Below are 24174 nucleotides of genomic sequence, written 5' to 3' on the forward strand. Positions count from 1 at the left end.
CATTGTTAGCAAAGCACATAACACCATAAAATATTATCTTGCTCAACTCCAAAGACTGTTTAAGCTAGTTCCAATGCTACTGTATTACTTGGTTGAAAAGCATACTGTAAATACAAAAAAGGACCAAAGTGGGCACAGGCATTGTTACACAAGTACTATGTATTGAAAAGTTTTGTTAGACATAGATTTAAAATTGGAGACAATATTTACAGTTTTTAGAGCAGGAAATAAGAGCAACATATTAATGTATGATAGTGATTTGAATGCTGTTACTGTTATGAAATGACATTTTTATATGAAATGAACCACTTCAATAGTATACAATTTGAAGTGTACCTGCAGCATTGTTCAATCACAAATAGAGAATATGCCCCTCTCATACTGCAGTGTACAATCTTCCTTTGACAGATTTCCTTTGACGCATTTAATTTATCTGTAGCACATTAGGTGGCATATAATGTTATTACAAATCTGTGTAAGACTGTATGTTCAGACTGTCAGTGTTGTTCCTTTCCTATCAGAGTGGAAAAGCAGCAGCTCATACAGCTCTACCTGGAGGCACGGCTCTGAGGTCGTACTCCCACACAATGGCACGGCACTTTCTCTCCAGCTCTCTCTATGGTCCTATTCTTACTCTCATAAAATAAAAACCCTCCTGCAAGGTTCTCTCCCTTCCACCCACATACACAAACACATTCACTGCCTTTTCGCATTATCACACACACACACACACACACACACACACACACACACACGCACACACAGATACATACACACACTCTCACACACACATACGCACACACAAACACACACACACACACACACTCTCACACACACATACGCACACACACAAACAGACACACACACACACACATATGCACACACAAACACACACATACACACACACACACACACACACACACACACACACACACACACACACACACACACACAGTTCATGGTTGTCCTTAAAATGCCTGCTACTGCACGCTTAGGCCACCAGATGGGAGGGAAGAGATTGTACCAAAACCTTTGTAGCTTTTGCTTTTGCCTCAAACGTGGGTGCACTAAACAAGTTACATCACTGGGTGTCAGTACACTCCACAAAAAGGATGTGCAGTGGCCACAAATTATATGGCATGCAACATTTTAGATATCCTTCCAGTGACATGTGCTCTTACAGTACCTTTCATCAGAAATGATAAGATGTCTGTTTTCACTCAAAATGAAAAGGACATACAATACAATATCTTAGAAATAAAATGAATAATAAATTGCATACAGCAGCAGAGGTGGAGATGTACTTTTGTTGGGCAAGTGCACTGTGTGTGTATGTATGTGTGTGTGTGTTCCCCCTCCTCCTCCTAAAGATGAGGCTGGTTCTGATGATGTCATTGTGGGATGGGGTAGCGCCATTTTGAATTGTATGTGGATGGTGTCGGAGAGTGGGTGGACTTGTCGGGCAGGGTGAGTGAGTGAGTAAACTAGCCGGAGAGGGAGGGAAGAGAGTGAGAGACAAGCAGGGAGGGTGGCCCGCAACGTCTCGGTTTCACGATCAAGCTAGCTCCATCATTTTAGAGAGACCGATTGCAGAAGTCCATATACCCGGCGAACAAGCCCGGGAATCGAGATCGCGACTGAGAGAATCCCTCCCTCGCCATGGCAGGTAAAGTAAAACGGGTTAGGGTGTATTTGCTATATTCGTTAGTTAAGATGCCATGAATACCTACAGTTTGCTACCTAGAGGTTTTATAAAAGTGTGTGTCCATTCAAACTTCTTTTGGCAGGTGCATTTAATAGATTTTATGATCAGATTCATTCACCAGCAACTCATGTGTCATCGGCCTTGCCGGACCCATCCTCCCTCCCTCCCTCCCAACTTTCTGTGGCGATTTTGTTGTAGCTTGCTGCTCCTAGCGCACGACTCACGCTCCTGTCAAAAAGATGCATCATAGCTGTCACTGCGCTGGGGAAAAATATATATATATATTGCAACAGAGATGGCTACAGATTGCTAGTCGTGTAGCTCCTTAGCTAGCGAAGTTGTCTAGCTAGCTAGCTAGCTAACGGTATCAGAAGCCCCGTCCATTCATTGTGAGCGTGACGTTAGCTTGTTAGCTAGCCAACTCGCAAGGCCTGAGAGCTAGCCTCAACTTTGAGCCCGACTGGCTGGGCGGCATTTGTGGCTCTCATGTCAGGCCAGTGCCGCCTGCTGCATCTGCTCTGTCAGCTAGTTTTCAATTAGCTAGGCCACCAGCACCGGTTGATTTTGTGAGTTTAGGAATGTCTGTCAGTTCCTAGGCAAAGTCGTATTTAATTTCAGGTCCAATTGAACAACAGCATCCGTTACCTAAGCCAGCATGTTGTCAGGCGGAGTGAGCGGGAGTCGTGATGGGGAAGATGGTGGGTGGGAAGCAAGCTGCGCTATTTGGCTTGCTCTTCACAATAATAGCTACCTTGCACCTGTACGCGACAATCATGTGAAATCAGCGCTTGATTTAGTCATAGTTATAGTCATGCGTCATCGTTATTATTGCCGGTTATGTGGGCACTGATTTAATAATTTCGTATTCTACGATATCTCCGCAATATTGCCTTGCTATTTTCCTCCGACTGGGATGATTGCATGGTGTGGGTCAAGTATGACTTGGCTGAAAGCAACCGAATGCACCTGTGGTGATGATGACTCAGTTTATGCATGAGGTTCAGAACCGGTAGACGGTGTTATAAAAATAGACCTGCCTGTCTTTTTGGGCTCGGCATCATTCAGGTATCACTGATCATGATGGTCCACCCAACCCAATTACCTATTGGGCAGTACTGGAGATCATGATGCGTCATTAAATGAGCTATTGTGACTTGTATTTGCACGGTGAAAGTATGACTATTGAAGCAGAGGCAGATGATAACTAACTTCATCAGATTTAACTGTGAACCATCCCAGATAGGCTATACTGGATATATACTGGCTCTAACCAGCTCCATCGCTAATCAATGTGACTTTTACAACCTCTGCATTGATGGGGAGAAACATAACATAACTGGTCCTCCTGCAAAGTTGTCATACCTAGTCCAATATATTTTAATCACCAAATCCAACCAGTTGTGTAAGAACTGGAATGATCTGATCACGTGTGGAAACGTGTAGCTCCACCTGTTCAGTTGAGCAATCAGAATTGGCAATGAAATGGAAAACCTGCTGAAGCCAGTGGAAGACTCATTCTAACCTACTAGACATTTGGATAATGACCTTTCTTATAACATATTTGGGATTTAGGCTTATACTGTTGACTTGCTTAAAATATACTCGAAACAAATCAGTTTGGGAAAGATTTTATTTTCATTGTGCATTGTAGAAGCTCCCCTGCCCTGACGTACAGTGAAATGTGGTCTTGTATGATTGGCGTGTTTGATCACTGTGACTTTTGACGTTGTCAGCTGTTGATCGTGAGCTGATTCCTGGATACATGTTGTCAAAATAAGAGACCACATCATTAAAATGGCATCTCAACACATTGTAGTTGAAGGCTAAGGGCTTATTTATGAGGCGTAGTGTGATATTACAGAGCGTTGTTGATTCAGAGTAATGATATTGAAATGGGGTAATCGCTTCATTAATATGTTGACAAGACGACTTTTCTCAACTCGTGACATTTCGATCTGCAATATCCCGTGTCATTGTACCTAATCTGAATGTTATCCAGGAGTGCATCGGTTCATCCTGACATATAAACATATATGCCTGGTCGTTTTAACTGGGTGTCATTTTGTCGTTACAGGAGCCGGAGGTGGGAGCAATGACGTGCAGTGGTGCTTCTCACAGGTGAAAGGGGCCATCGATGACGACGTAGCTGAAGGTAGGATCTCTCTCTCTCTCTCTCTCTGTGACTCTCTCTCTCTGATAGGTTGTGTGGAGGGAGGTATGCAAACATCTCTTGAGCAGAGTCAGCATACCTTCCATGTATTACACCACTAGCAACAATTAGTCATGTATAAGCTTACATTTTCAAAACAAAGCCGTAGTGCTGACTAAGTCAGTCTTGGGGGTGGGGGGGGGGGGGGGGGGGGTGGGAGGAGAGACACTCTTACCAACTTATTTCAAATTGTATCAATATTTTCCTAAACACTAACCTCAGAATCCAAGGCTACGCACAGGAGCTCCCACTAAGCAGTTTCCTGACACACTATGACTAATGCCCCGTGGCCTTGCACTCATGCTGCCGGCTAGTAGGAAAACACCCAGCAAGGTGCACTGTACTCTGTGTTCCCAAGCAGCTATCCTCTTCTACAGATCCTATACCAGTCCCTATAGCGGCATATAGGGAGCATTGTGGTTGGAATCTGCAGTTTCTCTTTCAATATCCCCTGAAGTGTGTGTGTGTGCGTGCGTACATGTGAGTGATTTACAATGAGGAAGGCCACACTGAAGGAATCTGTGGAATGGCGACAGACTGTACAGTAAGCAAGGCTGCGCTGCAGCGATGTCAGACAGTTGTCTTTTAAACACATTCCTTCAGAGGAGGAAGACCGGAGTGGCACCTCTGTTGGTGGGTTTGTGTGCACTTAGATTGATTCAAGTGCTCTCTCGCTGCTCAAGCATGGTTGTCTTGGTCTGCTGACACCTTGGTTGAGGGGGGGGGGACGGGTGGGACAGCGTATCGACAATGTAGCGTGATTCAGCTAACAAACACACACCCCCCCACCCTTTGCCCTGGGGAGTTCAGCCCAGACAAAGGCCTCCTGCTGCAACCTTTCTCTGCATTGTCTTTCTGCTCCAATGGGCCACAAAGGGTTAACTGTGTGTGTGTGTGTGTGTGTGTGTGTGTGTGCACGAGCATTCGTGCGTGTTTGCAACTGCCTCGGTCTAAAAAGCTTCCATGCTGCTGTCGGGGGAATGTGTGCTGTGGCCTGTAGAAACTAGGTTACCCATCTTTGTGTGTCTGCCTTCGATATAATGATATCCTCAGTGTGTTGCTGTGGCCTACCTACCTACCTACCTACACTGTTATCTAACCCATACAAGCTCCTAGACACCCAAACAAATCCAGGGTCAGTTCGTATTAGTTGAAAGCTGACTGACTGTCCCCTGAGGAATGTCACCAGCTGAAATTCCTCTCGAAATACCTACAGTATCCATTGGAATTTTAGATTTAGAATGTATAATCCTCCTGTACATGGTGCAATGAATGAACTTGTTTCACAACACCGATCCAGAGCCTTAAGTGTTTTTTTTGTTGTTTTTTAATGTCATAGGCTAATTGCTGCCTGTTTTTTTTTTTTTTTTTTTTTTGTCTGTGCAGCCGACATCATATCTACTGTGGAGTTCAACCACTCAGGGGAGCTGTTAGCCACAGGAGACAAAGGGGGCCGGGTCGTCATCTTTCAGCAGGAGATAGAGGTATGGCTGCCGGCCCGCAAGTTTGAATTGAAAAACCAGCATGGCGTTTGTACCGGACCACAGAGGTTGATGGGATAGAGTAGAAACTAACATGATCTCCTTTCTCTGTCTCTCTCCATCCCTTACTCCTATCTACCTCTCTCTCTATCGTTCACACTATCCCCCCCCGCCCCCCGCCCCCCGCCCCCCCACCCACTAGAATAAGAATCAGCCACAGTACCGATGCGAGTACAATGTTTACAGCACTTTCCAGAGCCATGAGCCCGAGTTTGACTACTTGAAGAGTTTGGAGATCGAGGAGAAGATCAACAAGATCCGCTGGCTGCCTCAGAAGAATGCTGCTCAGTTCCTCTTGTCCACCAACGGTTAGTCAGTCACTTCAGTCAAATGACTTCATTTTCCCATGGCAGCTAAATGACTAATCTGGAAAGGGGGTGTCGGGGAGGTTTCATTGCACTTTTTGGGGTGCCATAACCTCACATTTATACGGTCCTTATTTGACATTACTGGTCTGCTGAGGTTTGATCGGCTTTGTCATCATACATGTGTTCATTGTGTTCATACATGTGTTCATACATGTGTTCATTGTGTTCATACATGTGTTCATACATGTGTTCATTGTGTGGGGTGGTTTGCAGATAAAACCATCAAGTTGTGGAAGATCAGTGAACGAGACAAGAGACCAGAGGGGTACAACCTAAAGGAGGAGGATGGGCGCTACAGAGACCCCAATACTGTCACTACACTCAGGGTAAATGCTTACCTGCACAGGGCTATTACAGCCAAACCTTCCTACTGGTTTACCCTCTGACTTGACCCTGTATAACCGAGTTGAGATGGTAAACTCACTCCTCCAAGTTCAAATACCCCCCTCCCAAATCACCTGCGCTGTCGAATTGCTAGCTTTTCGACAGCGTAGCTGGTATACATCGGGTATTTGAGGAGACGGTCACGCGTGTTGGCAAGCCAAAGATCGCAAGTTCGAGGCTCGGTCGGAGCAAGTCGAATTGCGGGGTGACTGTTTCGCAACAACTTGACGCCTGTTGCGTCTGCCCTGTGTCCTCCTAGGTGCCAGTGTTCCGGCCCATGGACCTGATGGTGGAGGCCAGCCCTCGTAGGGTGTTTGCTAACGCCCACACCTACCACATCAACTCCATCTCTGTCAACAGCGACCACGAGACGTACCTGTCGGCAGACGACCTGCGCATTAACATGTGGAACCTGGAGATCACCGACCGCAGCTTCAGTATCCTCAAACCTCTCGTTATGGGATGGGCACAGGGGTGTGCGCGTGTCTGTGTACGTGCGTGTGTGTGTGTGTACCTTCCTCAGCAGGTTTTGTCCCCTTGACTCTACCCCCTTCTAAGACATTGTGGACATAAAGCCTGCCAACATGGAGGAGCTGACGGAGGTGATCACAGCAGCAGAGTTCCACCCCCACCAGTGCAACACTTTTGTCTACAGCAGCAGCAAGGGCACCATCCGTCTGTGTGACATGAGGGCCTCCGCGCTTTGTGACAAGCACTCCAAACGTGAGTACATACTCACTGTGTAACCATTGGTTGCTTTAGAATTTGATCATCAGAAACATACGCTCACTGTGTTTAATCGACTATTGCACTTTGTAACCAACCGCAATTGGCTAGGAAAATATTAACTCAGCCGCTACCTGATTGCAGCTGAAGTTCAGTGAGTGTGTGAAATGCTTCTAATCCGTGTTGGTGTGACAGTGAGTCACTCCTATGAACATTGCCTGTTCTAACCCATCCACACACTCCCTTGTCTCGTCCAGTATTCGAGGAGCCAGAGGACCCCAGTAACAGGTCCTTCTTCTCCGAGATCATCTCATCCATTTCGGACGTCAAGTTCAGCCACAACGGGCGCTACATGATGACCCGGGACTACCTGTCAGTCAAGATCTGGGACCTGAACATGGAGAGCAGGCCTGTGGAGACGTATCAGGTGAGACACGCAGAGGGAATCTTTAGACATGACTAGGAGGAGTGTGGAGAGATGACTGACCACACCTTTTTTATTTATTGCATGCTGTTGCAGACAATGTCCACCAGGGGGTAGTCTAAGACTAGTGTATCGCCATGCATCTGCAATGTGAAGCCATACACACACTAGCCTACTTTACTACCACTAATAAAATATTATTGTTCATGATTTCGATGGAGGCATTTGGCAATTTCATGATTTATCATCCAGTTCTTCAGGTCCATTTATTGAAATGACCCCTATGAAGTTGTTTGCATGTTTTACCTCTTGTGAACTCTGAGCTGGTTACAGAGTGTGTGACCTTTGTCATGTCCCGTCTCCCCTCACCGCAGGTCCATGAGTACCTCAGGAGTAAGCTGTGCTCGCTCTACGAGAACGACTGTATCTTCGACAAGTTTGAGTGCTGCTGGAACGGAAACGACAGGTAGGAATGGACCTCATTACCTAAATGAAGCATACAGACTAACCCTTGACCCCTCCCTCTCCCTCCATCCCCCATTTTACCCCCCCCCCCCCCCCCCCCACACACACACACACACACACACACAATTTCCACTGCAATCCTCTTCCCTCACTCCTGTTCTCTTCTCCTTCCCTCTCTGTCTCCAGTGTGGTGATGACAGGCTCCTACAACAACTTCTTCCGGATGTTTGACCGGGGCCAGCGGCGAGACGTGACCCTGGAGGCGTCCCGGGAGAGCAGCAAGCCTCGGCAGGTCCTGAAGCCGCGCAAGGTCTGCGCCGGCGGCAAGCGCAAGAAAGACGAGATCAGCGTGGACAGCCTGGACTTCAACAAGAAGATCCTCCACACCGCCTGGCACCCCCAGGACAACATCATCGCCGTGGCGACCACCAACAACCTCTACATATTCCAGGACAAAGTGAACTAGCGATGTTGTTGTCGTCGTCGTTGTCGTCGTTGTCGGTTGGTTGGTTGTCGTCGTCACGACGACATCCTCTACCCTTACAGCCTCTTAACGGAGTCCGGGAGGACCGAGTGTATCTAGCGATAACGTTGTCGCCAATAACGACTAAAAAAAATTGTCATTGGACAAAAAGAGACCATGCCATGTTCCAGATGTGGAAAACTGACAACCTCATTCTTGCCCGCCATCAGCCTCTGTGGCACAGTGACGCTCGCCTTGTTATTGTTTCGGTGATGTTGTGCCAATTTGTGTCCGCCGACCCGCCGCAGCCCCAGCCAGGGCTACGTGGGCAACAACGAGTTCCATTTATATGTATGTCTGATGACTATGTAGTAGAAAAACCAAAACACACCCAGAACCATCCCTGCCCCCCCCTCCCCCATGTTCAGTTCCCCCTCTCATTGTCTGGTGCCATTTTTTTTATTATTATGAATGAACTGCCAATCTGTTTTTGTTTTTCTGTTTTAATTCAGTTGCAAGAACCAGTGTTTGATTTCTATGTTTGTTCGTCTGTTTGTTCCTCCTACAGCAAACGTCCTTCAAACGTTTCCCGTTATTATATTCTAACACACCCAAACATACACACCCACCCACACACCCACACACACACACACACACACACACACACACACACACACACACACAAAGAGCTGAGCCACTAGGGCCTGTCTCAAAGCTGTTGCTGCTGTTTATAGACCTCTGCACCATGGAGGAACTCTAACTGGTGACTCACTGGTCCTAACTGTCCTGTGCACACACACAAACACACACACACACGATCTGAAGCCGGGCCCAGCGAGGACTACCACTGCAACTGTGCCTCTGGCTCTGGGTGGACAACTGGACAAGCAGGCTGAGGCTCTGGAGAGACTTGACCGAGTCTGGGAACCAGAATGTTCTTGTCTGGTCTTTTGGGGTTTTTCGTTCCTTCCTTTTCTGTCTGTTTTTTTCTGTTGTCAAAGAAATAGTCTGGTTATAGATATTCAAAGATGATGATGAAAATGATTGTCATATTTATAAATGGAACAAATGCCACAGCAAGTTTGTTCGTTGGTTTCTTTTAAGATAAACCTAGACCTCTGTATTATTTGGAATGATCAGAAGTAATCCCTCTCCACACAGTGCCCCATACACTGGTTTAAAATAATTTTCCTGTTGCAGAAAGGCAGTACTCCACAACAGGAAAACGCCATTCCTGTCGGTCATCCCAAGTGCTATAATTTGTCTGACAGTGGACTCAATATTGTGCCCTCAACTGACACCCTAGGGTGTGTGGCATTTTAAGATTGCTGACACGGTTCATTCATAGTCAATAGTTATCTCAGTTTAAGAGTAAAGTGAAATACACTCTTATCATACCATGCTACGATAGGATCTTGTTCATCAATAGATATGTCTACACCACTGGTGAAAATTTGACGGTTCACTATAGATCATCATGCCTCTAATCACGTTAGACAATATGACAAATACAATGCAGTTGTTGTAATCTATAATGACAATGACGGAAATAAAGAAAATACTTTTTTCTAATGTGTGATGACTTGGTTATTAATGCCTGTCCAGGTGATCAGACCAGATCATATTAAGTGAAGATGACATCCCTGATCTCACACCAACATGCACCAACATGCTGCTTTTGTTGCGCAAGGGACATGAGGTTCCTTGACACATACATGGAAACTGGGGGAAACGTGTTTTGGCAGTGCTACTTAGTTGAATATTTGTTTAAATATCTTATATGTATTTGTATAGGTGCATGTTATACACTATGCGTACACAGTTATTATACATAGAAGCCTCTGATCTAGTGTCCACATCACAATGTGTCATGGCATGTCGGGGAACGTGCAGAGGCGCACGTTCCCTAAATCAGCAATAATAACAGACAACTGAGTCAGTGAAAGTGGTGAACGCCCTTTTTTTTTGTAATAATTATTATTTATTCCGTTCTTGTTTTCTCATTGTTGGTGGTCCATTTCCAGCAGGTTACGTAATTCAGTCTGCCTTTTTTTGCATGCCTTTGTTATCAAAGAAGTAGCTCAGCCGACGTCATCACACAGCTCCAGGAAGATTGGAGCTATCCACTGGTTCTAGATCAGCGAACAAAATCAAATCCATGAACTGAAGCCTCTCCCTGCAATAAAGTAAAGGCGACTCAGGTCAGTTTATTGGTACGCGGTTGCGCGCACGTCCGAATGTGTGGCGCGTTGGCGCGGGTTGCATTGACAGTCTTATGCAAGCCACCCTGCACAGAGGCATGATGTCCGCTGCTGCTTCAGCAGACCACAACGGAGACTCTGGACTAAATGGTGAATATCGTCGAAATGCTTGATCATATTTTGCTGTCAGTCTTATGATGTATTAGAAAACTGTCCGGGTTCTATAAAAATTTGTCTTTTGATACTTTACCAAGTGGTTTTGAGAGTTAAAACAATGCAAATCTATTGAACATTGTGGTTAATTTTTTTCTATGGAGACATGGAGAAGGCTTGGGGGGTGGGCTTACGTTGGGAACTCAGTGTACTGTTTGGAAATGACAGCCAAATGGACCAATGAGCTTTCAGAAGGCGGTGGAACTGTATGACCAAAAGTAAATAAAAAAAAAAAAAAAACGAATTGCTGATCCATGCGGTGCTCAATAGGCGTGTAAAAGTGTATGTCAACAAGGCGAGATGGAAGAAGTCAGACAACTGAAAAATGGTGCTTGGGCAGCTGATTGGACAAATTAACATTTTTGTCATATTTCACATAGGCGTCATGCCCAGATGATGTAGCGTAACGATATTGGGTTTAAAATAGAGACTGTTGATGATGTAGATAATGTGTGCTCTATGCAACTGAATTGTAAACAACGTACTCATCAGACAGACAAGTACACTAATACACACATTCCAAACCGTGTGACTGTTGGCATGGATGACTTTTAATGAATGTGTATGCACTGCATGCACCAAGCTTTTTTTCTATTGTCAATTGGTATTGTAGCTTGTTTCTGAGGATCCTTGTTAGTCTTCAACAATGGTAATGCAATAATGCAGTTGTACTATGACTTGAGAAAGCCCCTACTGTTGAAGTCCACAATTTCAGCTTGTTGATCATGATGGATGGTGATACTTACTGTTGAGCCGTTTTGTTCAACTTAGTCTGTCCCCATGAGTGTCATTACTTGGAGTATGTCCTTCCGTGAGGTTTATGTTGGCATGTGTGAGCGATCAGACTTGTGTGGGGTGGTCAGAGTGTCACATGTACCATGCCATGTCTCCAGAGTAAACATGACAGCTAGTGTTGTCACTGTGTTGACCTGTGTTTATCGGGGGGGTGGGGGCTTCTGGGAATTCTGCTGGGCATTACCATGCCATGACCCAGGGAGCCTTGGTGACTGGGCATGCTGCACTATTTATGGACACAGTGATGAGGAGACAGACGTGTGGAAAGTGGAGGAAGTTTTTCAGGACACTGGGTTAAGAGGAGAGGAGGGTGGAGGGTGGTGGGGGGGGGCTGTATGGGGGAGGTTTGAGACTAGTGTGTCATGTAGGCCTACGTGCCAGATGCAGGGAGAGCCAGGGAACGAGGTTTGTTGTTTTTAGAAACAGCTTAATCACCATGTGTATATACTCTCATTTTTGCTGTGTAATTCTCAGTGTGGAGGAAGACATTACAGTAACTGGTGAACTAGCATGAAAGAGTTTGGACTTAGTAAGAAGAACCAAGAAAGCTGGAAAGTAATAGGCTATTGTTTGTGTATCCTTTTTTGTTCTGGGGTGCTTGCCAGCGCATGCTGTTTCATGGAACCCCTGCACAAGCCAATAAGCTTGGTGGAGACGAGTCTGCAGGAGCTTCATTCATTGTTGTCCTGTTGTGTGGTCTGTTTCAGCTTGACAATAAGTTTTGGTGGAGGTGGAAGGTCACAACTAACACTATGCACCCACTGTCTCCCTGGACCCTGGGCATCCCTCTGAACCCGTGTGACAGCTGATAACTGCTCCACGGAGCAGCCAGAACGTTCGGCTCAGTCGGTGTCATGGCAACCTTGTTTAGTTCCATGGAGCAGAGACAATGGGCTGTCAACAGCGGCTTGGCTCTGTCCACTGGGTAATCCGCACCATGAGTCTGTGGGCGCTGAGTCGGGGTGGGGGGGGGGAGCAGGGCAAGGGATGAGGACCGCTGTCATCAAGCCTAACACATGACCAGTGAAATGGACTGAAAGGCTGAGTCTGCTAGGCTAACATCATATGACCTGAAAGTTTTTCCAGGCGTGTGAGCTCTTCCGCATTTATTAAGGATGTGGGGCATTCGGCTTTGAAACCAGGCAGGCTTTGAGAGATATGATAACGATGACCTTCTTAAGTTGTGCCAGTTAGCTGTGATTGGCAGTGTGTGTCTCCCCTTGGCAGCGTCTTCTGCACTGTGTCCCTGTTTGAGCTCACGTAGGAGGGTGGGTCAGCCAGGGTCGTATATTACAGGGAGTGTAAACCACCACAGCAGCACACAGACAGGCATTTACAGCCCTTTCAGCATGCAGTAAAGAGAGACAAGGCTTACTTCCTCACTTTGAGGGCGGTGTCTCTTTCTGAGAGACTCCCCAGTCTCTTTCTCTCCCCCGTCATCTTTACTCCAGTTCCATGTGGTTTGAAGGATGGTTTTGGCAGTTGTGTCATCACAAAGTTACTATGCGGTGTGCAGAGTAAAACTCAATAGGGATAAATGATGTTTGCTACATGAAAGTGTCTATATCTGTGCGTATGTGTGTGTCTGTATCTGTCCGTGTGTGTGTTTATGTCTGTATCTGTCTCTGTGTGTGTGTGTGTGTGTGTGTGTGTGTGTGTGTCAGGGTCCTGGGTGGAGTTGGAGATGAACAGAGCTGCGGCGGCGGCGGTGGGGGGGGGGGGCGTCCCAGTCTTCCTCCTCGGGGGGTCAGACCCCCGGGCTGCTGCCCCTGCCCCAGGTCGAAGAGGAGGAGGCCATGGTGGGAGGGCTGGAGCATGTACCCTCCTCATCCTCCATCCATAACGGAGATATGGAGAGGATTCTGCTGGATGCACAGCACGAATCCAGTCGCAGTAACTCTTCCTGTGACAGGTAGGGGGCGCTGTTATGGAAGTTATGGAGAATTAAGAATGAAGGTAGACCTCAGGCTGCTTAGTCATTACTCACTGACATACTGTATGATATGTTTTAGTGGTAGGCTATAGCAGTCAGAATCAGTTGAGAAAGAGGAACAGGTTTCAAACCTCTGTATACACAGGGTGGGGTCTCCTACCGGACTTAAAACCACTCGCACTGTGTGTTTTTCCCTCTGGGCCATGAGGCTGCCTGCCATAAAGCAGCTTATCTGATTGCCCAGAGTCAGCTGTCAATGAGTCACCTGAGTATGTTTACCGTATGTGTTTTTGACAACAGCTTGCTTTAGCAGCACCCGTCCACCCGTACACTTTTAGATGCCACTGCCAGGCTCAGAGCCATAAGGAAGTCATAGAGGCAGATTCTGCACATGCATTCAGCTTTGAGTGGTGAGGTTCCTTTCAGAAACATGGAAGGATAAATTTCCAACATTACCCCATTATTGACCACTTCTATCCCCGACATTTTAACTACTGTTTGCAACTGTACAATTGGCGTTGGCGAAATGGCGTTGAGTGCGGTTATGGTCTGTAACAGGTTTTATTTTGTCATTTTTATCCCACTCCTGCAGTCCTCCGCGACCTCACAGTCCCCAGGATGACGGACAGATCATCTTTGACGCGGACGTGGCCAACAGGAGAGACAGCCAGGAGAGAGACAGCCATGAAAGAGACAGTCAAGTAAGAGCCTGCGCTTTGTCACCCTGCCCCATCTGCGACGTCACCACACCTGTTTCCATGGTGATATAAACTGCCGCTTCTGACTCTGCATATCCATGTGAATGACACACTACCAAAGCCTTAGTTTCCATGGTGATGTCAGCCGCAGCCTCAGGTTCCAGGGCGGTTGCACACACATCCCCTCTCCCTGTCTAGAGATGACCACAGAATCCTTGTTTATTAATGAATGGAGACATTAACAACTTGACTCTCTCTCTCTCTCTCTCGTGTCCATGGCAACCTCACAGAGGGTCTCTTGTCTCCTCGTGTGGTCAGTCATTGTCTCAGTGGTTCCTCCTAGGTTGAGGTTGCCATAACCAGCTGTACTGAGATGACTTTGTTTGAGGTCTTGGTCCTGCTCCGGAGGGGGGGGGGGGGGGGGGGGGGTTCAGATAGAAATGTGCTTTGTGGGACAGGTAGAACAGCGTGTCTAGTTATGTTAACGAAGGACATCAGCTTCACATCAGCTCTCTGAATTATTCATATCTGCAACGTTCTGAATGTTCATTGAATACACGCCTACTCTCACTCTCTCTTTCTCCCCCCTCCCTCGCTCCCTGTGCAGTCAGAGGAAGACACCCTTGAGAAGGAGAGAGACATGGACATACTCATGAAGGACTCCGACTGGGTGGCAGACTGGTCCAGTCGGCCAGAGAATGTTCCCCCAAAGTGAGCATCAGTCCCACACTCACACCCCAACAATGTTGAGCTCTGAGTGTATCTGTCTTCCCCGTCATAGGCTTCTCTGAGTCACCCTGTGAAAAGGGCGAGTCAACACCCAGTGCACGTACAAGGTTTTGCTTAACCTCTTAAAAAGCAGGAGCCAAAATAGCGTTTATTGAAAATAAATACTTCAACAGCTAAAATGCTAAAACAAGGATTAAAAGTTAAAGACCATTAAAAACAAGCACACACTCCCTCCCCTATCTGTCTTCTCCCCCGCTGCCTCACCTCATCCATATTTAATCACCTGACTTGCATTCGCAAAATTGGTGAGAAACTGACAAACAAACTGTTTAGGGTGCAGTGGTGAAAATAGATAAACTATGGCAGGGGTTTGATGATTGGGATAAACAACAGGATCCTGGATAAAACGATATACACAATCAGTGTAAACAGTTTAAAACATGACATGTATAAAAGTCTTTGATGGTGAAGATCACCTCTTCACACACCCCTAGTGTGCTTATGTAGTACTACACTATGGCTGAGCATGCTGATGACATGATAAGAATATTCATCCAATGATAATTCAATTCAAATATTCTGGTGTAGATTCATTTATTTTATGTATCCCTTATTTAACCAGAGAAGTCACATTGAGATTCTCATCGCTTTTTCAACTGAGCCTTGGCCAAGAAGGCAGCCAATACAAAAGTCACAACACCGTATGCAACATACAGTATAGCAATTTGCTTGGTAAAAACAGTGCAAAGACCATAAAAACAACTTAAAGGAGCTGGCTGATAGTTATGAAGGGTTAAAAACATGAGTTAAAAACATGTCCACTCCATGGCCAGCAGCCCTCCAATCTGAAATAAAAGGGTTTCAAATCCTTTTGTAAAATGTTCCATGATGATGGGGCAGCATAGCTTAAAGCACTCTTACCAAATTCAGTTTGTGTGTTTGGGATGTTATATAAGATACAGTTCTGTGATCTCAGTCTGTGATGATCAAGTCTTGGTAGGGTGAGTAAGGTGCTTATCTAAGTCATCAACTGCCTTAGAATGGCCTTCATATACTAACCTATACAAATGTGTCTGTCATCTTACAGTTAAAGATGGCCATCCTGCTGACTGACAGAGTGTGCAATGATGAGTTAGGAATCCAGAATGTGTGACCAATCTTAAAGCAGCATGGTATAGCATGTCTAATGTGTTTAAGTAAGTGCCAGGGGCATTCATATATCAAATGTCACCATCGTCCAGCAAAGGCAAGAATGTGGTGTAAAGGTATGAAGCTATTTTCTGGCTTGAAATTAAAAACAAGCCCTTCAGCATAGCTGGTTTACATCGGGTGTTTGAGAAGACGGTCACGTGTGTTGGCAAGTCAGTGGTCGCAAGTTCGAGACTCGGTTGGTTGAATTGCGGGGCTACTGCAACAACTTGACGTCATTGGGTAATGAATAAATAAGTGGTTGTCATGTCTTGTAGGGAGTTCCACTTCCGCCACCCCCGGCGTTCAGTAACGCTCAGCATGAGGAAGACGGGGGCGATGAAGAAAGGAGGCATCTTCTCTGCAGAGTTCCTCAAAGTGTTCATCCCCTCTCTGCTGCTGTCACACATCCTGGTCCTCGGACTGGGGTAAGAGCAAAAGTATAGCCTATACATGAGCGTGTCTCAGATGCATATGCACACACACTGACAGCCATTCCGGATAGACATGAAACCGATGCCAGAAATTGATGAACAGCCTTTATTTTCAATTTGGTTACAGTTTTGTTTACTTTTCATCAATTCACCCTGAGGAAAACCCACATCATTTGTAAAACTGTTTTTGACACACACACACACACACACACACACACACACACACACACACACACACACACACACACACACAGCAGTGGTGGCTGGTGCTGTTTACACACCCTCCACCCCAGTCTCCTTCTCTCACTTGTTTCTACCTTGTGCTTGGTGCTACCCTAGAGGGCGCTGTTGAGACTACTGTAGACCATCACTGCAAAACAGTGTGTTTTAATCAGGTATTTGGTGACATGTGAATTTATTGAGTATAGTTCTGAAAAGGAGAATGTATTGAAAGGTTTAATTATTTTAAATGTTTCTGAAATTCACTGAGTAGGATGCTCCTCACCTTCCTCCTCTGAGGCGTGGCGCGCCCACACATACACACACACACACTTCCATGCAATTGTGTGTAGAGTCCAGCAGAGAGTGTTTGGCAGCAGCAGACTGTGGGCAGCTGCAGTGCTCACTGCTTCTCCGCCCTGTTTATGTCTGTGTCTGGCTGGGAGAGCAGCTGCTGCTCCTCAGACGCCCTTGGACGGACCACCACCTGCTGTCCAGTACACCACACCCTTTAACACACTGTTTATCAATGCACATTTCAGCTACACGACAGGGACACGCCACAACCCCATATCTTATCAACCTACTCCAGGAACTACAGCATACTGTTCTCAAGATCCTTCATAACCTCCCTCTCCCTCTCCCTCTCCCTCTCCCTCTCCCTCTCCACAGAGTGTACATTGGGAAGAGGTTGACCACGCCCCCTGCAAGCTCATTCTGAGCGTGAACCTGAAGAAGTGCCTGAGGATTGGCCATGATTTGTTGGGGGGGAAAATGTTGCTGTTGTACGAAGAATGCCCCTTCTCCAACTTTCCCTCTCTATACAGTATCTCTCTCTCCCTCCCTCCTTCCCTTCTCTCTCTTTCTTTGTTCCCCCTGTTCTTCCCCTGCCCTGCTTTCACCCATTGCCCATCGCATCTCCTCTTTGGCCTGAATTGTGCCATGTTCTCAGGAGAGATGCCTTGCCTTTTCTCTCTTGCCCCCCTTCTCCCCTTTTCTCTACCAGTCTTTATCTGACTGTCTAGATAAAGAGATTCCCCTTTTTCTCCACCCTCTCCTCTTCCCTCCCTCCCTCCCTCCCTCATTTGTATTCGCATTTTTCACCTTGATTGGGTATAATTGTTTATAATGGGTGGTTTTTCTTTTTGGGAGGGGGGGTGCAGCGTTAAAACCAAACCAAACTCTTCTACACACTAGCCCAGCGCCCTGTAATTGCCTGGTACAAGACAGAGTTGTCTGTCCCACCGTTATAGATGTAAGTAACCCACGATCGTGCCACCTGTACAGCGATGGCTGGGTGAAACTCTTTAGACTAGCGCTCGAGCCCGAGAGAGAGAGCAACCAAATTCAGAATCAAGCTAACCTGAAAATGTGAGCATGCCTTTGAAAGTAGTCATTTTGTTCTTTACTATACACACACAATTACTGTAGATATTTTATATTTATTCATAACAAGACCTATATTTGGATTATGAAACACACAGCCACCTAGCGCTGAATGCGTTGTCAGAGGAGTCTGCTTTGCCCACCAGTACAAATATGTGGATATAACATGAAATGTATCTACAGTAACATGATGGACGATATCACATATTACAAATGTATCCAGTTGTTCATTACTATGAAAATTCCTTGTTTTCAAATGCATTTCCAATATGGACATAAATGACTGGAAGATGATGGATGTATTTGTGATATGCACGCAGGCAATCTATCCCTCCTATTCGATGTAAATTGAGGCAGTAGTTTTGTGGGTTGGAGTTGAGTTGAGCAGCACTGTGGGGTCCAGAAAGTTTGGGATGTGTGTCCGTCCTTTTGTGTCATTGTGTTCTTGTCTAACTGTTGCCTCCTGGGTTGTCTAAAACATATCGCAGGGTTTGTTTGAGCCTGTTTTCAATATACCTTGGTATACCTTATATGCATCTGCCTGCATAACTGCAACAGGTCATCACCCCACCTTAACAGCATGTATACAAGCAGACTGACCAACAAGCTCACCCTGGTGTTGCACCACACTGACCGAGCTGGAGCCGATGGGGGGGAATCAAGTCCAAAGGCAGATTAGAGAGGCGTGACCAAACGTATGATATGGGGCCTCAGCACTCCCTGCTCATGATGGCTTCATTCAGTTAAGATGCTGTCAGAGAGAATGGCAGAACCAACTCAAATGATGTCACTGCCTTAAATGTTCACACAGGTACCTAGCAACAATATTGGAATGTTGATAAGAGTTCCACCAGGGTGTTTTTAACAGAATGCTCCTCTGGGTGAATGACCTCTATTGTCTCACCGCTCAAACATGGACTGCATTACTTCTCTGAGACTTCAGATTCACAATGGTTTACTTTCACTCACAATCTGCAACTGGAAGTGTTGCAATGGTGACATAATTTTTATTTTTTATTATTTTGTTATTTTTTAACATAAATATCCTCCTACACAACTGCCAACAGGGACTGGGGTCACCTTGAACCTCAACTCTTTTACTGTAACCATGTGCCTCACCTCTCTACCTAAGTCTCCCCTGTGTTTCTGTCAGTCTCACTGTCTGTGATCAGTCTATTGAGATGTTCTTTGGTGCCACAAAGCTCTGTTTCTGCTCCTGTTTTGTACACAAGAGGCTACGATTTTTTGGATTATTTTTTAGTTTGTTTCAGTTTGTTTTGTTGTTTTGTCAGTTTTTTTGTGACATTGATTGGAGACAGAGTAGGCAGTACAGCTATGAGATGAGGTTGAACTACATCAGGAATTTAACAAAGATTATGTTTTCACTCCAACTGAAATGAAGGTAGGAAGAAGACACTTGTTTGAGGGCAGGGCCCACAGTGAAAAGGAAAAGTAAAGTGTAGATAAATTCCCCTCAGACTGCTATGGCAATGATAGTTTCTGTAATGATACACATATTTTTGCTTTGATTTTGTTTTGTTTTTCCCCTCATTGAAAAATGGAAAAAATACTTTGTCATTAAAATGTCCTGAATCAAGCTGAATTGTTGCAAAGGATGCATTTCTCTGTTTCGACTTTTTGAGCTGTACACAGACAGAATACACGTCTACACATTACTCATATAAACCCAATGTGTTCTGAAGATGTTATTATTAACCTTTATTTCAACAGGTACAGCACCGTACGTTGACAATTGTAGCTACAGTTGTATCTACCACCAGTGTTAACAAATACACTGAATTGTCACCTGCCATGGGATTTGCCAGCACCATTGCTAGGCCATAGTTGAGGACATTGCCCTGCAATGGTGGACAATGCAGGAACACCATTATGGGGAGTACAGTATATCATGTCCCATCCAGGTACAGTACCAACCAGAATAAACTCTGCTGAACGTCAAATGAGAGCCAGCTCAGCAGAGAGAGGGCCGGGCGGTATAACTGCTCTAGTCCTCATTCCCCTTCCTGTCACGCTCAGCCAGTTGTCACCATGTTCCAGAGCCTTATTTTGGAAATGGACCAAACACACGCACAATACCAAATGTTTAGCTGTGTGGGTGTCTGTCATTTGTCATGTGTTGCAGCTTGCTGTGTTCCTAAATGTGCCCTGGGGGGGCCAGAGGCCTGGTTGTGCTGACTGGCATTCCAGCCTCTTCCTGAACGTACTCAGTTGTTTCTCTTATCATTAAGTGTATGGTGTGAACACTGAAATGAAACTGTCGTTGTTTTATACTGTCCTTATGCAATCAATACATCTGGACAAACATTTGTTTTGCATTGTGTACTGTTCACATCTGCCACTGCATCATCGTTATAAAACTGTCCTTTTACTATGTGTGTTCAAGTTATTATCTTGTTATTATCTAGTTGTGGAGATGCTTATGTTTGAGCATGATGAATGAGTTTGTTCTTCAACAATCCCTGGTCAGCTCTTACTCCAGGGAGATAATCTCCTTAGTTACATGAGCTAACACGAACATTCAAGGCATTATTCAGCTCATTATCAAAAACAGACACACACACCCACAAACATCCTCTCACTAACCTAATTTCTGTCAGGACACTTACGTCGGTTTTAATAATGTTTAATGTAAATGGTACAATTAAGTTTGCCATAATTGAGTGGCTCCTCTCTGTATAGCTCCCTGCCTGAAGTTTAAACAACATCAAATACAAAATAACATAAGCACAAAGCGCATAACTATCAAACCCCCTCGTAGGTAGGTGAATACAGAGTGACCAGAGTGGAGGCTTGTTCACGCAGAAGTAAATTATTTCACACCCAAGTGAACCCTCATGGTCAGTGGCATTACACTGTTTAACCATGGTGGAGTGTTGCATCCTGGCTCTTTTAAGCCTTGTCCCTGAGACATGTGATGATGTGTTGCATACATGTGAACCAGCTGTCCGTCACCTGAAGGACGACCGTTCAACTTAAAGTGTCCCACCTGAACTTACGTAAACTTCATTCGCTTCAAATTATCATTCATTTGACCCAATTTGTGTGGGTGTCTTAACTTCCTGGTGGCACAAATCTAGAAATATCTCTGATGTCACAAGTGGAGGGCTCTTTCCAACAGCTGCTACCAATCAAAATCCCATGTTCTTCTCCGGTATTCCAAACTTTGACACCGTGGTCATGACACCTTGCAGTATGTAACCGGAGTAGAAGCGCTTTGCTTGGAAGACCAATACACAGAATTGATTTTGTGCAATTTGAAGCAGCTCACTGGTGAATTAGCTCCCACTCTCTCGTTGCAGCATTCCCGCAGTAACTCAACAGTGCCTCACAGCAGCAGTGATAGTAGTTGGATTTGTAGAGCTGAGTTGAGAAGGAGAGGAGGTTCAAAATGTTTTCTTTTTCAGAATGCTGCCCTCTAGTGGTGAATGTGTTGTTTGCAGGGTGTACTATATGCTGGGGGCTGATTTATATGCTTGTGTGTAGTGCAGTGCATTCTGTGTTTTATTGTTTGCCATATGAAAGGCATGTTCATCAGAAATGATTTGCTCTCTTGCATTCCTCATGCATTTTACTGTGTGTTTTGTGTTGACTGTGTATGCCTGCAGGGCAGGGTACCTTGGTATAATGATGGCCTCGTAAAGACTAATGCTGAGAGTCTTGATGTTATCATCATTGCACTGAACCCTTTAAACTTCGCAGCATTTCATGCATGTGGTAAGCTGATCTTAATAAACATTTAGAATGGCTGTCTGAATCTGCTGACTCAGCATTGGGCGGCATCCAAGAAAAAGGCATGCAGTCTCACTTACCCCCGTTCCTCTCTAACAAGTGGGGTACATGAAGCATAGAAGTAGCTTATAATTATCAATTATAGGGCTACATTTTATTTGCCATCATGGAGAAAACATTTTAACCTCTATACTAAGTTTTGTGTACACTGTCATCATACAGTTGGTAACACAAAGCAGTAAACGAAAGCATTAACATGGTCCTCAATCCCCATACACATCTATACACATATTTGGTGTTATTTTCTTCAGTAAATAACTGAAGGAAATAACAAATAATGTAATTTGCTCTATTTTTTTTTCTATCAGGAAGCCTGTTGAGAAATCGAGGTGCGGTTGTTCTGTTACTGGTACACTCAGAGCTGGCCACCACCCCGTAACCCATGGTAACACCACAAGCTGCAATGGGAGGAGCCGAGGAACTTACTGCCTCTGGATTGGCTGGAAGCAGGTGTTCTGAGGTTCCGTATGGGGAAGGTGTTGGATGAGAGGATGGGATGAAGAAGGAGATAGGAGAGATAGAGAGGAAGGAGTGTCTTATTACAGGATAGCCCTGATCAGTGTGCTGTAGTAAGGGGAGCACTGTTACCTGTAAGTCCTGATGCAAACACATACAATTTCTACCCTTGATAACAAGTGCTTTCTGTGACAGTGCAACAATTGAGCAATAGTGCCCAGGGTGATTGTGACTCCATGGACATCATCTTTTTCCAAATGCCAGGACCATGCCCGCCACATGAGGGTGGAATGGAATGTAGTGGGCAGACAAGGGACCGGAGGCCCCATTTGTTTTTGGGCAAACTGCCCACTTTTCTCCCCTATTTCCCCCCTCTCTCCCTTTTCATGATAGGGAAGTGCAATACAGAGATTAACTGTTCCTAAGAATGCCAGCTCAGTGGTGGGTTTTGTAAGTGCATGGTCATTGTTGGTATGTAAAGATAGCTACAGGCCTATATTTGCATGTGTACTTTGAAAGACCCCTTTCTATGTCCAGCCCTGTGTCCTCCCTACCATCCTAGCCCTCTCCTAGACAACCCTAATGCTCACCCAGACACTGGCCATTAGATCCCCCTTGGAGAGGGGAGAGCAGCCAGGCCATTTGCTCCCGCGTCGTTATGGAAACTGGGCCTCTGGCTCAGTCAGAATAGAGAACGTAACGGCCTTGTCATGTTGGACAGATTCTGTGCCTAATATAGTCCAACTGTGCCTATACTTAGGCCTACTGTTACTATGTTTCTGATTCACATGCAAAATCAATACGGATTAACCTACACAATTCAGTGAATAAATATCTGTTTAAAGTTGTTAAAAATGGATATCATGTAATTCTGTCCAGAAACTATAGACTGTGCTTGGTATCTTGGTATGGGAGCAAATCGTTTGGAGTGCTGTGAACAGCGGCAGTTGCTGTGATAGCAGAGCGATCCTTCCCCCCTCCCGGCAGACTTCTGCCCCGGCACTCGCCTGTTTGGTGCTGAAAGGACAGCGCCCTTTATTGTCAAACGGGGCGTGACCTAAACTCTTCGAGAGGTAGGTAGACTACTCTGATTGCCTTTTTGACCCCATTCTGGAGTTCTAAATTCCCCGTTCTGGAGAAATCGTGTTCTTTACCTCTTGTTCGCTGTAGAGCATATTCATATTTGATTGACATGATAGCCTAATCTGATTAAAGTACACTATGGGCAACAGAAGAGCTTACCTATGAACAAAGCACTGTCCTTCCATACCTCTGCACATTCATTTTTGGGCCATCAACGACGCATCACTTCCGGGCAGACGGCTATAATTTACTTAAGCCAGTCACTGTGGTAGAGTTTTCTGGCGTCTTGAAGGTAAATCTTGTCAGTATCTCTCCTGCTGTGTGTTACGGACTACATTATGTCCGTGGGTTTCAGACTACATTACGGTGTGTCGGATGGGGATGTAATATGGGGATAATTAGTCTACTAACTGTACACGTTCTTTTCATTGGATGAATCTATTTTATCAACAGGAGTAAGCAATTGCAGGAGCGCAACAGATTAGTGTTGCTCTTAAAATTGTGTGATGTAATCGAAGGATAGGATAGCTGTGCTTGCGGAGACGTCTATTCAGGCTTAATTCCAGTCAGTTTAATAGGCTACAGAAATCAAAATATGAGAGTTATGACCTCAACAGTTTTACTTGAAAATGCAAATCAATATGATTCTGTTTCATGCATTTGCTACCTTTCCTATTGAATTGTGTCATTCTGTGTTTCAGCTCTGAGGACAGAAACAGTATTTTCATGCAGCGCTAACAGGGT

General features: G+C 45.4%; 2 protein-coding genes across 2 annotated transcripts; both read left to right on the plus strand.

Annotated features, from left to right (window-relative positions):
• Positions 1-1445: 1445 nt before the first annotated feature.
• Positions 1446-9857, plus strand: ppp2r2ab (protein phosphatase 2, regulatory subunit B, alpha b). Its single transcript, XM_083669846.1, has 10 exons — positions 1446-1666; positions 3780-3857; positions 5301-5398; positions 5598-5763; positions 6037-6149; positions 6467-6644; positions 6766-6930; positions 7191-7360; positions 7732-7823; positions 8009-9857. Exons 1-10 carry the CDS (start codon positions 1660-1662, stop codon positions 8286-8288), a joined length of 1347 nt encoding a protein of 448 aa, XP_083525972.1. The 5' UTR covers positions 1446-1659; the 3' UTR covers positions 8289-9857.
• A 625-nt stretch (positions 9858-10482) lies between these two features.
• Positions 10483-20382, plus strand: bnip3lb (BCL2 interacting protein 3 like b). Its single transcript, XM_083669530.1, is given in 7 exon segments — positions 10483-10636; positions 13159-13207; positions 13209-13406; positions 14020-14128; positions 14733-14836; positions 16321-16470; positions 17368-20382. Coding segments are annotated over 7 exon segments (735 nt in total). The 5' UTR covers positions 10483-10560; the 3' UTR covers positions 17417-20382.
• Positions 20383-24174: the final 3792 nt, after the last annotated feature.

Source organism: Argentina silus (assembly GCF_951799395.1).
Source record: "Argentina silus genome assembly, chromosome: 5".
NCBI lineage: Eukaryota > Metazoa > Chordata > Actinopteri > Argentiniformes > Argentinidae > Argentina > Argentina silus.

What these genes read in the sequence shown, in the direction of transcription:
- ppp2r2ab (XM_083669846.1), top strand. An exon ending in TCTTTCAGCAGGAGATAGAG is followed by an intron (nt 5,399 to 5,597) that starts GTATGGCTGCCG and finishes CCCACCCACTAG; the next exon opens with AATAAGAATCAGCCACAGTA. An exon ending in GATCACCGACCGCAGCTTCA is followed by an intron (nt 6,645 to 6,765) that starts GTATCCTCAAAC and finishes CCCCCTTCTAAG; the next exon opens with ACATTGTGGACATAAAGCCT.